This window comes from Puma concolor, chromosome B1, assembly GCF_028749965.1.
Source record: "Puma concolor isolate L17-30 chromosome B1, mPumCon1.1.hap2, whole genome shotgun sequence".
Lineage (NCBI taxonomy): Eukaryota > Metazoa > Chordata > Mammalia > Carnivora > Felidae > Puma > Puma concolor.
This window is the reverse complement of record NC_141670.1, coordinates 70290474-70307384: the sequence shown is the minus strand read 5'-3', so window position 1 is coordinate 70307384 and position 16911 is coordinate 70290474. Positions and strand designations below refer to the sequence as shown.

Genomic DNA, 16911 nt, shown 5'->3' with positions numbered 1-16911 from the left:
CCATTGCAGGGCCAAAACTTTCTTTGTGCTTCACAGTAAGACTATTATTTTTATTGAAGTAGTGTTACTATGTCCGTGTTTCTGTATGTCTCAACATCTCTTCCTCAACTACATCCCCATGGGAGAGATTGTCTTACCAGCATTTGTTTGGGTTTGTTTTAAGAAAGCACATACAATTTCAAATAGATGTTTTTCTTGCTAAGATTCATTGAGCAGTTTTGAAGCTATCCCTGTTTTCAGTGAAATTATCCGTAATGATGCCAAAGAATATATATATATATATATATATATATATATATATATATATATATAGTTGGTAGGGTTTTTTTTAATATTCTCTGCAAGAACACATAAGGAACAATAGATGGAAAAATGAAACACCTTTAAAGTAAATATTATCACTATAAAAAAAATAACAAGGAAGGTCGATTTCAGATATACTTTATTCCATACATATCCACAAGAAGTCATCACTGCATTAAGTTTGGAGGAAAAGAAAGGCTGGATTATCTTAAATTCTATTCCAAAGGGCTTAAAGAGGTGAGGTGAACCAAAACGTCAAGGTGCAAAATGTGATTTCAAAATGGTATTGTGGAAAGACTGATTGATTACCTCCTGTGATAAAATGACTTTTTTGTGTTATTTTTTTCTCACCTCGACAACTAAAAGGGTGAATTACGTTCAATAGCCTTTTCCAAATGTTATGAAAAATATCTGATTCTTGGGTATTTGTGGCTTTGGTCCTTTTCATCATAGGGAACCAGAACTTTTTAATAAGCTTATCAGTGCAGTCCAATAGAACTTTCTGCAATGGTGGAAATGTTCTATAATCTGCCTTGCCCAGAATGGTAACTACTGGCTATCTGTGGCTATCAAGCATTTGATATTTAGTTAGCTTGGCTAAGGAACTGAATGTTCTTTTCTTCCTTTTAATGAAAATTTAGCTATCTATATGTGGCTAGTGGCCACCAGTTTTCACAGGTAGCCGAATAGCTGCCTCACATAGTTCTGCTGACCAGGTGAAGCTATTTCGCATCATACCACTGTTGATCTTATACTGTAGGAGATTCCTGAAGGGATTCTTCAAGGATGGAAATCTTGAAGAGACTTAAGAAATTCTTGAAGAGATCTTTAAAGGATTCTTCTATCTGTTCATTTTTTTTTAAGTCAGAAAGATACAAAGTTTCATGAGTCGCTTAAACAAATACAGACCCTGAGGGCACTACTGATAAGTGCCTTTGCCTCTAGGTGATCCTGAGTGTGTAGCAGCAATAGAACCTAAATGTGTCCTCAGGCTCCGATTTGCTTTGGAGGCACTGAGATTTGTGTGTGAGATTTGTGTGAGTTTGATTGTCACACAACTGAAGTAAACTGAGCCCTGGCCCACAAATCTTTTCATTTTACTAGTCAGCCTACACAAGAGAAATTTTTTTTATAATATAATAAGAATAGTCTCCAGGGTTTGGAAGAAATAAGGTTTTCGAGCTCTGAAAAAAAGTTTTTCTTTTGGGTTTTGTTTTTTTTTTTTTTTTTAATTTTTTTTAACGTTTATTTATTTTTGAGACAGAGAGAGAGACAGAGCATGAACGGGGGAGGGTCAGAGAGAGGGAGACACAGAATCTGAAACAGGCTCCAGGCTCTGAGCTATTAGCACAGAGCCCGACGCGGGGCTCAAACTCGCGGACCGCGAAATCATGACCTGAGCCGAAGTCGGCTGCTCAACCGACTGAGGCACCCAGGCGCCCCTGGGTTTTGTTTTTGAGAGAAAGAGAGAGAGAGAACGTGAACAGGGAAGGGGCAGAGGGAGAGAGAGAGAATCTTAAGCAGGCTCCATGCCCATCTCAGAGGCTGACTTAGGGCTCGATCTCACAACTGTAAGAGCATGACTGATCTGAAATCAGGATTCAGACGCTTAACCTGAGAGCCGCTCAGGCGCCCCCAAAGTTTTTTTTTTTTAATTGTAGATTAGTGATCAAAAAGTATCTGTTGGTAAAATAAACAAAACAACAGATGAATGAACATGGAATGTAAACAGAATACATAATTTCATAACGTCCTAACTTTTTATTTGGAGGAAGGAATCTTAGCATGCTTTGGAAAATCTCAATAAATATCACATATAAGTCACAACTTGCTCACAGATTCACAACTTCTTAGTTGTCTTATTTTTATTTTATTTCAGAAGCTCTTGAAAAGTGCATCAAGTCTAAAGTGAACTGGCTCACTCTTGGGCAGTACTGGAACCATGAGCAATAATGGAACAGACTTAACCACTGGTTTCATCTCCTCTTCTGTGGCTGTCCTTTTGTTTGGCTCAAACTTTGTACCACTCAAAAAATATGATACTGGTGATGGTAATTATTTTTCCTTAATACGCCAACTTTATATTCTTTTCAAACGTGAAGTTCCCTTTTTCGGTCTTTTGTTTTAATGATGGCTACCAATTTTCTTGTACCTGGTGCCAAATGAATAGAGCTTAAGATACATCATTTAATAATGCTCATGCCAGTTTATCTGAGATTTAGTCAGTATAGGATAATCTTAGAATTGTGTGTCACGGTAAAGCTAGGAGAGAGACCATCAGGAAGGCTTTTTAGCCGTATCTCTTATGTTTACAAAAAAAGGAAGTTAGTCAGTGCTACTAATATACACTTGTTTCGAAAACACGAATTTCAAACAAGCTTCGTATGATAGAGAACAGTTTGAGCACGAAATGAATTTTGTGCTTAGGTATGATTTCGACTCTGCTACGACACTAGGTGAACACAGAAAACTGCACCCAGATGAATAAAGATGCACGGTAAGGCACAAGACGCACTTGCGCACGCACTCCTCAACATCCCCCAGCTCCATCAGCACCACACCCATTCACGTCTGGTGTTAGGACCCCCCCATCCACCAACTTCACAAAAGCTCACAAGCTGCCACACTTGCAATGCCCACTTCTATAAGCAAACCTCAAGTCTTTTTCAAGTTAAAGTGCCATGTTTATTTTAATACTTGTGAATTTCTTCACCGCTTAGCCAGTGTAAAACTGTACTACCATTTTTATTAGGTTCTTGTCTTTGCTTTTCATATGCGTTGATGAAACTTTTGAGTTTTGTACCCTTTTCCCCATAAAAACTCTGTAGTGTTTATTATACGACTTTGCATAGTTCAGTGTTTCTAGACATGGCACACTACAGTCGACTTGACAGTAATGTGAACTTCAGGGAAAAAGAAGAAAGAGGGTTTTTTTTTCCTTTTTTAAAAATCTACTTGCCTTTATTATTTGTTTAATATTTAGTTACTTATTTTTGAGAATGAGAGAGCACAAGTGGGGGAGGGGCAGAGAGCGAGAGGGAGACAGAATCCGAAGCAGGCTCTAGGCTCCAAGCTGTCAGCACAGAGCCCTCCGTGGGGCCGAAACCTACCAACCGAACCATGAGGTCATGACCTGAGCCAAAGTCGGTGGCTTAACTGACAGAGCCACCCAGACGCCCCATATTTGCCACATGCCCTGTATTGTAGCCAGGAGAAAGAACTGGAGATGTTACACTGAACGCCTGGGTGGGAAACAGTTGTGTTATCCCCTCAGTTCCTTAGACCTTGTTACTTAATTAAACAATAGAATTACAAATCTTTTTTCTTCCAGAGCTTTTCTTCTCTTTTTCTTTGGAGTTAGGATGGAAATGGAAACTACTAAAAGAAGAACAAAATATATTTGAAGGGGTAGAGGAACTGGTTTTTAGGTGTCTCTCAACAACTGTGTGATCCTGGGCAAGTCTCATCAGCTCTTTTGTTCTCAATTTCTCATTTGTGAAATGAAGAACTTGTCAAATGAAGTTCCCTCTCATCTCTGCGATCTTCCTTTTTTGTCTTAGAGGTTAACAGCCATTTTTTTTTTCTCTCCCCCAACATGAAATTGAATGGAAATAGGCAAAAATCTTCCCCAGTTAGAGTCAGAGTAGCTACACTGAGTTATAACTGCCCTAGTCTTTCTTCCAGTGTAGACTTTTTCTTTAACCTTTTAATCCCTAAACCCTTGGTGGTACAGAGGCGTCAGGTAGAGATATGCCTCATATCTCCATGTCATCTTCGGATAACTGGCAGCAAATGGCAACCCAGAGCCCAGAAAGAGAATTCCCTGACCCAGAACGCTTATTCTCAGGTTTGTAATGTCTGGCTCATCACAGGCATTCAACGCTAACTGTAGGAGGTCTATGTGTGGCCATAAATGGCTTTATTTTTATCCCAAGGGTGGCACAAATGATCCCTGAAGGTTTAAATTACTGTTATGCTGTTCTGTAATTCTTAATGCTGTGTTTTAGTGAGAGGTGGCAATAAGTGCAGCATCTGAATAAAGGTATATAGACTTGGTCTTGCCAATACTCTTTGGTAGAAAATTCTTAATGTATCTAACAGGTCAAACAAACAAACAAACAAAAGAATCTTAGGCAGGAATGCACTGTATTTGGTAAGCTTCAGAGTCAACAGCCTAGGTTTAAGTTCAAGATCTACAAACCATTAGCTGTTTAGCCAAGTTGCTTCATCTCACATTCATCTTCTCCATCTTCAAACTAGGGTTAATTACGATGCTTAACAGTTGTAAAAGTTCAATGTACGAAGTACCCACGTACAGGCATTCGATAAGTTGCAGCTATTCCTATAATAATATCTCTTTGATATTTCCAACCATTAAATTTATTCAAATCAGTTTGAACAACAGAAACCAATTTCTCTTATTTCCAGGAATGTTTCTCCAGTGGGTACTTTGTGCTGCCATATGGATGATTGCCCTGGCGGTCAATCTGATACTACATTGCCCTAAATTTTGGCCTTTTGCAATGGTTGGGGGCTGCATTTGGGCAACAGGTAATGTATGATATAATTTATTCTTTAATCATTTAATACCGATCAAAATGACTCTGATTCACAGTAAAAGAAAATAGCATCAACAGCAATTTTGAGCAATCCTTAGTCATAGATACTAGAAATTAATTTTGTTTCTTTCATTCAGATGCTGCATAAATATTTTGGGTGCATTTCTTTTTTCCTCTTAATGATTTCTTTCTTAGTTCTTGGTAGACAATTATAGCAAATATATTTCAGTTGTTCCCTATCTATTCAAGCATAACTCATATATTAGTTCAAGTGCTCCAGCCTTTTTTTCTCTATGTTTATCATAAAATATTTTTTAATAGTAGCCTCTACTAATATATATTTTTAAGATTTGTCCTTAAATGTAGGCAAACAGGCACACATTATCATTTCAAAAGTACTGGCAAAAAAATAAAAGCAAAAATATTCCTTTTGTTGCTTTATCAATTCCTGAAACTATATAAGAATGTGTACCTTTGCTTGGACAGTCAGGATGGTTTTCTTCCATTAATATAAATACATTCCAGAAGATTTCTATTCCATTTGGCAAAACGAATTCAAAGTATCAAGGCTCTTCAGGGGTTAATTTGATTAAAAGCAAATAAATTCTAAAATGTTAACAATGTATTGGGTACCCACTTATTTTGAGTCTCTGCAGAATTAAATGATTTAGTGAAGTTCATGAGTTGGAGGACAAAAGAGTTCACTTTTAAATTTCCATTCACATGATCATGTTTATTATGTTTAATGGGGAGAGGGCAAGAAAGAAAGCATCCATCTATCCTCCAGATCTTTATCACAACTAAAGTATTTATAATCACCCAGCAGTTTCCTTTGGGATTCAGTGGAGAGGGCTATAATTTGAGAAATGTTGCAGATGTGGATGAAATAGGTCATAGTAACTGAATGGATATGGGGAGTTGAGGAAAGGGAGCAACGAGTGATGATGTAGGGATTTTATTATAGGTGATGAGGAGGGTGGTGGTACCATTGACATGAGTGCTGAAAATACAGAGAGGTATGTGTCCAAAAAGAAAAAGGATAGTTCAGCTTAGGACCTTTTGAGTCTGAAGTTCCTGACATTCCCACAGTGGAGGACCTCTGGTTGGAGGCCTCTCATAGTGGTGGGAGCATAGCACTAAAACTCTGGAGAAAGTCCAGGCTAGAACAATACCGCTGGGACTATGTGTCTCTAACTGACAGCTGAAATCCTGAAATTAGGTCAAGTACCCAAAGAAGAATATAGCAAGAAGAAGAATGTGTTCAGGGGAAAATACTTAAGGGGCATCTAAATCCAGAAAATATGCCGAGAGAGAGCAAACAGTGAAAGAGCTAAAGAGAGAGAGGAGGGAATCAGGAAATGAAGGCATCTTGGAAGCTACGAGAGGAAACCTTTTAAAAGGCGATTGCAGGACTGAAGCCAGACTGCTGAAAGGTTAAGAATTGTAAAAAAAAAACACAAAACAAAAAACAAAAAAAAAAAATCATGCATTTGGCCTTGAGTGACCTTCCAGAGCACAAAGCAATGAATGCAGGATTCCAAAAGACAAGTCAATGAGCATGGAAGAGCAAAGTCTGGGGCCATATTGGGCCAGAAACTTCTACCAGTGGTGGCCCTGGTTCAAGTCTAAGACTAATTTTACTGTTGACACTAATTTTATCATTACAGCTTCTGCAAAAAGTTACAGAATAGAGACCTATGTGAAGGATAAAAAGCATTGGTGCTACTAGGCAAAGAGCTAATTTAATATTTTTCTTTGTAAGCTTTTGTCTTATGTTTATTTCTTTTAGCAATCATAACCATGAGTTCAATGCCAAAAATGTAGTTATTTTATTTAAAAAGTAAGGAATTGTACTTTACTAAATTTGTCAAAATCTCATAAGCTTCAGTTGAAGTTAAAAACTAATTCAATTTGTAAATGTATTTTTTTCTATTAGAAATAACATATTTTTTTCTGTATGTTACATCTACAGGGAATATTGCTGTTGTCCCAATTATCAAAACCATTGGTTTAGGCCTTGGAATATTAATCTGGGGATCTTTTAATGCCTTAACTGGCTGGGCAAGCTCAAGGTAACAGAAAACAATTTCTGTAAGATTCTCTACACTCATGTAAGACAAGTCGTAGGGATTGGGCTAGCTGAGAGGAATAATGGTTCTTAACCTCACAGAGATTATAGCTGATAAGACATACACATAAAATATGCTACTTATAATTATTCTTTGCTCTAAGTTCTAATATCTGGTCTAGATATTGGTTAAGATATAGTAAAGAATTATCTCCTTAGAACAGAAAAAGGAAGAGAGGAACTGGTGTTTATTTTCCCTTTTTGTTGTGTGACAATTTGCTGGACACATTATATGCATCATTCTCCTCTCATTTTTACAAAGATGAGGCAAGCACTACCTTATTAGAGAGCTACCAAACAGGTTGAATAACCTGCTGAATATCACAGAATGAATAAGATATGCTTCAAATCCAGGCCTTCTAGTCTTAAAGCACATCTTCTTTCTAGAGCCTGGGTCAGGGTCACCAAACCAGCCATTTTTATAAATAAAGTTTTCTTGTAACACAAACAAACCCATCCATTTACGTTTTGTCTATGACTGCTTTTACACTATAGTGGTAGAGTTGAGTAGACGGTCTGGCTCACGAGAGACAATCTGGCTCCCAAAGCCTAAAGTGTTTACTCTCTGGCCCTTTAGCAAAAAGTATGCCAACCTCAGCTCCAGAGGGGTCCAACAGGGTCACCAGAAGCCATATGTGTCCATTTATATTCAAAGTTCAATTAATTAAAATTTGATAAAATTAAACATTCAGTTTCACAGCCACACTACCCATATACCAAGAGCTCAATAGCCGTATATGGCTAGAAATTACCCTGGTATACAGTGCACCAGTAGAAGTGCCCCATCATCATAGAAAGTTCTATTTGTGCTGCCCTTGTTAAGCATTAAAATGAACACTTAAGTGGAGTTTGGGAAGACAAGTAGAAGGGAAGATGTCAGGGTGCCTGGGTGACTCAGTCGGTTAAGCGTCCGACTCTTGGTTTCAGCTCAGGTTATAATCTCACGGTTTGTGAGTTCAAGCCCCACATCGGGCTGTGTGCTGACAGTGCAGAGCCTGCTTGGAATTCTCTCTCTCTCTCTCTCTCTCTCTCTCTCTCTCAAAATAAATAAATAAACTAAAAAAAAGAAGAAGCAGGGAGGATGTCACCCTTACCTTATTTTTTGTTCTCCTCTTCCCTCTCAAAGCATTATAACAACCTCAGTAATAACAAAACAAACTGACCTCCAACCTTACAAGTGCTATTTTCTTTTGCTTTTTGTTATTGCCTCTTTCACTCTTGCCCTGAATGGTTCACAGTGATTGTTGGTAATCATCGCTATAAAGTCAAGCCATGAAAAAAAAAAAAAAAATTAAGGTGATGCCAAAAAGGAGTGATCTTTAACCAAGCAGTTATTTAAAAGTCTGTTTCATAAAAACTGAGAACAAATTGAGGGTTGATGGGGGGTAGGAGGGAGGGGAGGGGGGGTGATGGGTATTGAGGAGGGCACCTTTTGGGATGAGCACTGGGTGTTGTATGGAAAACAATTTTCATATATTGAAAAAAAAAGTCTGTTTCAATAAACCCTATACAAAATTGCAGCCAATGAATCGGCATTCAATTACTCAATCATTTATTTTGTCTTCCTTCTTCCTTAGTCTTAATAAGAAAAGAACATCCAAATTTACATATACTAACTCACTGAATCTTCATATGAAGGAAGGTATATGTATAATAATTATACCGACCATATGGGTACCCCATTTTAAACATGGGGAATTGAGCACAGTAAACATAGTTAACTTACTCAAGTCACAGTTAGTAAGAGAGGGATTTAGGATTTGAATCCAGGAATCTGACCCTGAGTCCATGCTCTTAAACACTATGATGAACACATTTTCAAAAAAATGTGATGTAACTTTCTCAATTCTAGGTTTGGCTGGTTTGGAATGGATGCAGAAGAAGTGTCAAAACCAGTGCTAAATTACATTGGAGCTGGATTATCGGTAGTAAGGTATACAGTCATTTCTAATTTAACTGTTCTTCCAGACATCTAGAATATCTTTCAGAGATCTCAGTGTGTTTACATTTTTTTAAGCCTGTGTTTCATGAAAGTGACATGATTTGTCCTCAGATTCTTTATCTACGTTCACATATTTTGAGGACAAAAAGGTCAGGTCTGGGGTCACAGGCCCCGTTTTAGTTCTCAAAAGCTCTGAGACTTCAGGAAAATCAGCTGCTTTGAAGCTCATTTTCATTATCTGTGACTTTTTAGAAAAATCACAGTACATAGCTCATGAATTAGAATCAAATGGCACATTATTTTGCAAACTAAAAAATACTATATAGGTGTGCCTGGGTGGCTCAGTCAGTTAAGCGTCCGACTTCAGCTCAGGTCATGATCTCACGGTTCATGGGTTCGAGCCCCGCGTCGGGCTCTGTGCTGACAGCTCAGAGCCTGGAGCCTCCTTCAGATTCTGTGTCTCCCTCTCTCTCTGCCCCTCCCCCCTCACACTCTGTTGCTCTCTCTCTCAAAAATAAACAAACATTAAAAATTTTTTTTTAAATACTATATTAATAAATGTTATGATGCCCCTGGAATAGTCATTGATTCTCTCCTCTTAGCATTACTTACTTACTCTTTGCCACAGAGTTTCCACATTCCTGCCACCTAATCTCTTCTTCTTACCCCGGTTAGATAACTACTGTCTCATGTATGAAAACACATACTCATATAAATATGTATTTTTGGATGTATCTGTATCTAGTGGTATGCACTATATGAATGAGGATGAAAATGACTTTAAATCTCTATATGGCAGTGGTCAATCAATAAAACTCCAACAGGAATTAGGTCACCTTAAATTCAGTCCCCTTTCCTTTCTCGACTCCATTTATATACCCTGTCAGTGCTTCACATAATGGATGGCACTGCCTGGAAAGATTTTAGTACTTTTTTATTCTTCAGGGACAGAACACTATATTTCTCTTCCTCCTTCAATGATGGCTTTTCCCCAGCCACATTCAGGAACAATCTCTTTGTCATTGAAATGTTGCCTAAGAGAGTGGTTCCAGGCCAATTGGAGAAGAAATAACATAGATTATTCTAAAATAGCAGATTCCTGACATTTTTGGCTAGAGGTGATTTTATGCATTTTGTACAATTCATACAGCATACTAGCTTTGAATATCTCTCTCAAAAACAATTTCTTTACACCCCCAAATTGTAATGCAGCGGGCCTTAGGTTTGACTTAATGGTAATTTCAGGCCAATTTACTCAGTCCGTCAGGCATTGTTTCTCTCCATGTTTCTTCTTTCTTTAGAAAGTGCACATTCTCGGGGCGCCTGGGTGGCGCAGTCGGTTAAGCATCCGGCTTCAGCCAGGTCACGATCTCGCGGTCCGTGAGTTCGAGCCCTGCGTCAGGCTCTGGGCTGATGGCTCGGAGCCTGGAGCCTGTTTCCGATTCTGTGTCTCCCTCTCTCTCTGCCCCTCCCCCGTTCATGCTCTGTCTCTCTCTATCCCAAAAATAAATAAAAAAATGTTGAAAAAAAAAAAAGAAAGTGCACATTCTCTAAAATTGCAAATTATTCATGTTCTACCACTTCTACAGGTATGACCTTGGGCAAATCTCTTAATTTCTCCAAGCCTTGGTTTCTTCATGTGGTGTTAAAGTGGGGATAATAATTGTGCCAGCTTTGTCAGATATGTTGAAGAGGAAATGAATAGAAATATGTTAAGTGCTTTGTATATTGCTAGGCACACGGCTAATCCTCTATAAATTGGGTAATTTTTATTATAATAATCATACTTTTATTAATAACTAGTTCATGTTCAATTACTGTTTTCCCTGTGGGCATGTGTTGTTCAGCTCTGTGGTAAACTAGTCAGTGCACCTGGGGAATCACGCAGCTTGGTTTGAAGCTTGGTCTGTGGTACAGAAATGTAATGCTCTCTTCCTGCAGTGCATTCCAGCTCCCTTCTATGTTTCTTTATCAAGCAGCCCTTCTGGAAACTTTCATTTCATCATTTTAACTCAGTTAAATCAGTTTGTTCAAAGGGCACCCACTGAAAAATCTTGGAGTTTCATGGCCAGTATAAGGAAATTTGGAATGCAGTCACATTTGTTTGGGATATTGCTTTTCTTTTTAAAACTGAAGCCATTGCTCCTATTGTCTATACAGTCCAGTTTTTAAAGGATTGGTTAGATGATTTCTAACCTTACATTTTTCCTATATGTAAGGTAAGTATCAGTCAGGTTCTACAACCAAAACCACTCTGTGTATTTTATTTATTATTTTTTTTTAATTTTTTTAACGTTTATTTATTTTTGAGACAGAGAGAGACAGAGCATGAATGGGGGAGGGACAGAGAGCGAGGGAGACACAGAATCGGAAGCAGGCTCCAGGCTCTGAGCCATCAGCCCAGAGCCTGACGCGGGGCTCGAACTCACAGACTGCGAGATCGTGAGCTGAGCTGAAGTCGGACGCTCAACCGACTGAGCCACCCAGGCGCCCCGCACTCTGTGTATTTTAAACAGCAGAGGATTTCACATAGGGAATTTTTTTACAAAGTTGTGATAAGGCCCAGTGAAGCAGAAGGAGAAGGGGCTCTTCCCAAAGCCCTGGGGCTCACTCTCCAATCAATACGGTTACCTCTGCCCTGAGTTACCACTGCTCCTGAAACCACCAGAGCCACCATCAAAACAAAATGGCTTCCCCCAACCTTTAAGCCTATCTGTATGCCTCCCCCTGGCAAACCTAACTGCTAATACAGTTTGGGAAGATACAGTTTTCAGCTTTCTAGTATCCATGGTTCAGGAGAGAATATATAAGGGTGGGTGATGTGAGTAGAGCTGAAACTAAGAAACAATGTTCTCTTAAACTTTAATGAAGATCCAGAAGTCAGAGTTCATAAAAAAGCAGATTTCCTTTCCAATTAAAAAATGCTTTGGATTATCCTTGAGTCTGTTCCCCGTTTTTTTCTCACTTAACTTGCTTATCCTGGAGAGTCGTGTTGTGAGGAAATCCAATTTTTGCTTCTGGCCATTACTTTTCTTCAGAGCCACAGTCCTTATATCTAACTACAGACCAAGCTATACATCTCTATCTCTACATAGATGCCCCCCAGGCACCTCGCACCCAATCTGAAGTGAGATAAGGCACGGAAGAGGACCCTGGTGGGTCAGGCACATGGTCAGCATTCCACAAACACTAGACATTTAGTTCTTTTCTCTCTGCCTTCAGTATTTCACAGTCAGAATTGCTTTTCTTTTTCTACCCTTCCCTGCAGACTCTTTCCTCATCCTGTGTTTCCCCTCTTGTAGAATGTATTAGCCACAGTTATTCAAATTCAAAACCTTAGTCATCTTGAGTTTTTTTCCTTTCATACCCCATCCTGTATCTAATCCTGCTGCAAATTTTTTTCTTAATGTTTCACAGGCTCTTCCTCTCCTTTCCACCTATTCCCTATGATATATCCACCTATATATGATTATAAAAATCTCTCACATCTACTTTCCCTAATTCCAGTTTTTCCTATTGCCGGATTAACTTGCTCGTATCTGCTATCAAATCAGTCATCATTCTTCTGGTTAAGAACCTTGGAAGACTCCCCATTGGATTCAGAATAAATCTGTCTCCTTAATCTGGCATGTCCTTCACAGTTACAGATTCAACCCTTCTTCTTAGATCAGCCTTGTCCCTGTATTGTCAAGTCATTGAGTCAGGATTATTTAGCACAACATGCTGCAGACATTTCCCTCAGCCCTAAGACCCTTTCCTCAGCCTCTGTGGCCACCCTTACACATCAGTGGAGATTTTCCATCTTATGTGTTGTTTTCTTGATTTCTTCCTAATTCGAATGAGTCATTCCTAAACTTCCACTGCATTTTGTATTTCTTCTATTACAGAAATTCTCAGGGTCTGTTCTATATTATTCATACAGTTCCTTTATCCTTGAACTTCGAGATCCTGAAGGGCAAAGTCTGTTAATTTCTGTTATACCATCTCTCCCACCATCACCATTAGACTTTGCCACAGTGCTTGACACTTAATAGCTGCTCAATAAAGGTTTGTTGAATTCAGTTGTGAGTGTAAAAACAAATACACCAGTTTTACTAATAGTAAGATGTATAGGGTCACAAATCTAGGGGGACTGGAAAGGTTGAAAATTTAGAGAAGCACCCCTAGGTAAAACATATTGATTTTTTTTCCATGCTTTTGACAATATTCTTAGACTTTATCGTGAAACTCTGTGTCTGACACACTGTACCAAGTTCTGTAAGTCTGTAGCCCAAAAGGCCTTGTGATCTATTTGGTTTTATGTTCACATACATAAATTAAATGTCATTTCCTTGTCTTAATTTAGTGCCCTGTACCCCCTCTTGATCTAATCGAGATGACTTACCTATTTTATGACAAACACTGCTCACACAAGCTAAGAACCACTGATTGCTTAGTCTTGATTTTTTTTCCTCATGCTCAAAACTCCCTCTTCCACCCAATAGACTCTTTATTTACTAACCTGTTTTGAGATTTTACCATGTTCCAAAAAGTACACTGAAAATTTTATGAATTCTTTTCTATAAAGAATTAAGTGGGTACACCCCCATTTCCTTAGATGAAAAAGTGGGTACATCCCCATTTCCTTAGATAAAAAAAGCTGAGGGTCAGAGAGGCTAATGGATTTGTTGCCTAGTCGTACAGTTGTTTGAAGAAACATTGGTACCCTTCAAGTATTTCTACCATCCTGTATTGTTATTATGAAGACACACTGGTCGATACAAAGTAGAGTGTTTTGGGGCGCCTGGGTGGCGCAGTCGGTTAAGCGTCCGACTTCAGCCAGGTCACGATCTCGCGGTCCGTGGGTTCGAGCCCCGCGTCGGGCTCTGGGCTGATGGCTCAGAGCCTGGAACCTGTTTCCGATTCTGTGTCTCCCTCTCTCTCTGTCCCTCACCCGCTCATGCTCTGTCTCTCTCTGTCCCAAAAATAAATAAACGTTGAAAAAAAAATTCAAAGTAGAGGGTTTTTACTGTAACTTTGTGAGGAAAATGCAGTTGAAATGTCTAATGATAGCTTTGCAAATTAACATGTATGTAAGCACATGTTTAACTAAGAAATACACATTTAATTAGGTTTTATGCATTCATTTTTACTGAGTGTTACGTACTTTGAGAACTTTGAAGGATATCATATCTTCCATTGAATTAGAAAACCTGTAGAGAAAAAAGTTTACAACGACTTGTAAATGGTCTGGATTACGTGATGACTATCCTTAGTGTTGTGGGGATTCAGAGAAGAGGAAGATTCTGTGAGGACTGAGCTGGGAGGGAGGAGGGTTCTTCTCAAGTTCAGCACTTCAATTCTTCTTTAGTTTGGATAAGAAAAGGGGAGTTCGTGGTGTGTCTAGCTAAGGAAGAAACACAAGCAGGAGCAGGTGGTTGGAGAGGGTGAAAGAGAAGCTGAAACAGGGACCGGTCAGGGATGAAAGTCCATGCGGAGAACTATGTCAAGTAGGTTGTAAGGAACATAATGCAGAGAGTAATAAAATTCAAAAAGGAAAGTTAAATTTGCAATAGAAAAGAATATGGAACCATTCAAGATTTTAAAGCATGTGAGAGACTGAACTAAGGAAACTAAGAAATTTTAATTTGTATTTAAAAAATAACACATTATATGCACTATTGTGCACTTAGCTACCTACACTATTTCAGCATCATATGTACTTTGAAAGCTTATCTTGTCTTAACTTTTGAACAATGCAAGCATGTTTTTAAAAGGAATGCCAAGGGGCATCTGGGTGGCTCAGTCGGTTAAACGTCGGACTTCAGCTCAAGTCATGATCTCACAGTCCATGAGTTCAAGCCCCACATCAGGCACTGTGCTGACAGCTCAGAGCCTGGAGCCTGCTTCGAACTCTGTGTCTCCCTCTCTGCCCCTCCCCTATTTGCACTCTGTCTCTCACTCAAAAGTAAATAAATAAATAAATAAATAAATAAATAATAAAAAATAAAATAAAAACATAAAAAAATTTTTTAAAGGAATGCCAAAAGTATACCAAAGGTGTCAATTTTCTGAAGTTCATTCAGTATATTAACACATTTTAACCTATTTGCATGGTTCAAAAGTCAATGTTAAGTGAAACATTTGTTACAAAGATACTGGACGTGAATAGACAATGCGTTATGAGAGAATGCTAAACGGGAAAAAATCATCAGACTTATGTGTGTGTGTTTTATTTCTTAAAATATACTCTGGAGATCTTTCCATATCAGAGCACAGAGGTCAGCCTCATTTCTTTTTTTGTAGCCATGTAGCATCCCATTGTGTAACCATGAAGGTGGCCTCATCTGAGTGTGGGTGTTCCGTGTTCTAGGGCCCCAGAGTGTCCTCAGTGGGGGTTGTATAGTTCTGCACTCACATCAGTGGTTATCTGTCTTCTATTGTTTGTCCACCTGAGGATGCTCTTAAACTTTTAGGGTTTTATTGGCATCATAGGTGCAAAATAGTCATTCAAGGTGGTTTTCATTCAAGGTAATTTTTTTACCATGTGATTTCAGAGTTAAGTAAGAATTAAAAGAAAGATGCAGCTATTGGCTGAAACAATAAAATCAAGAGAAAAATCTGATTTGAGGGGAAATCTTATAAGTTAAGCCTCTAACTTGTTGCAATTAAGGACAATGAGAGATGCCAAAGAGAATGGCGGTTCTAGAGAAATGACAGGGCCACTGAAGAGGCAGTTTGGAAGTAATCATATCGTCAGGACTAGATTTAAGCTGTTTTCTCATAAAAATGCAGGCAGTTTGATATGAACCAGGCTTATGATAACCATCACTAAAATTTACTTTTGTTACAGTGCTTTCATATTCTTGTTCATCAAAAGTGAAATACCAAGCAGCACGAGTTCTGTGGACACCACACCATTAATGACAGAGCATGTGAGTAGAATATGAAAAACCATATGATTTGAAACATAAAATTAAGGTAAAAGGAAAGTGCATAGATTTGAAACACAGATGGGAAAGTAGTTCTTTTTTTCCTTCATCCGGGCTGTCTAAAATATGTTTTCATATTACATATTTATTATAGTTAGGTCTAGGTAGCGATCCATCAAGATTGCCACAGGAAAGCTTTTCACCAATCACAGAGACCTACTTCTATCTATTATTGGTAGATCCCAACTGGGAGATGTATAAACAAGCCCATATTTTGGAATGGCTTAAGGATTTCTGTAATAAGAAGACCCTAAAGGCTGAAGAAGAATGTGAAAGTTACTTTAGTAAGAGAGAGGAAGGAGGTCTGAAAGTAAGGCCCTGAGAGAGTAGTGGGAAATAGATCAAAGGCAGCCAGTGAAAGGATAAATCAAGTCATAGGGAAGTTGGAGTAGGACTTGATTTTCTTCCTTTTTCTCTTTTCGCCACATCCTTTTCCACTCAAAGATAAAGAGAATAAATATGTAACAAATCACTGGTTGAGTTTGAAGAACCTAAATGAGTCTGGAGTAGCAAATCTAGATTAAATAGGGGCAACATTTATAAGAGATCTGACAGAAGACAGGTGCCAGTGACCACATACACAGAAATGACTTCAGGGCGAACCCCCATTGCCATGAGCCCAGACTCTAGTCCTTTCTATTTCAAGTATCTCTCCTAGCTTCCATGGCTCCATTGCTATCCAGATGCCCTCTGAAACTGGAATCCCACGCCCCCGCTGACGTACTGCCTCCCTGAGGGTGCTCCCTGTTACTTGAAAATTAACATTTTCTTCTCTCTTCCCTCTTCCCCTATCAAAACCCTCATCAAATAAGGTGACTGAACCCTTAGTTAGGTTGGAAAAGTTAACTAATAATTAGCTGAAGTATAAGGGAAAGAGATTTGCTAACCCATAGACATCTCTATTCTGGAAAATGTCACAGAGAGAAGGGACAAATTGGGACTGAGTGAAGGAGCATTCCCATGTTCCTTGCCTACCCTATGGATTCGGATACCTCCTGAATCTTCAAA

General features: G+C 38.7%; 1 protein-coding gene across 9 annotated transcripts in view; it reads left to right on the top strand.

The window, feature by feature from the left end:
* The window catches only part of TMEM144 (transmembrane protein 144), a 53816-nt gene that overhangs the window by 13169 nt on the left and 23736 nt on the right, over window positions 1–16911 (top strand). For 8 of the 9 annotated variants that reach the window (XM_086703997.1, XM_086703994.1, XM_086703999.1 and 5 more), the window contains 5 exons: window positions 2183–2354; window positions 4732–4854; window positions 6835–6934; window positions 8843–8923; window positions 15765–15846. In XM_086703997.1, coding sequence (XP_086560123.1) covers window positions 2246–2354; window positions 4732–4854; window positions 6835–6934; window positions 8843–8923; window positions 15765–15846 — 495 coding nt within the window. In that variant the 5' untranslated portion in view covers window positions 2183–2245. Of the gene's footprint in view, window positions 1–2182; window positions 2355–3634; window positions 3866–4731; window positions 4855–6834; window positions 6935–8842; window positions 8924–15764; window positions 15847–16911 lie in introns of those variants that run through there. The other variant, XM_086704000.1, reaches the window with a different exon arrangement.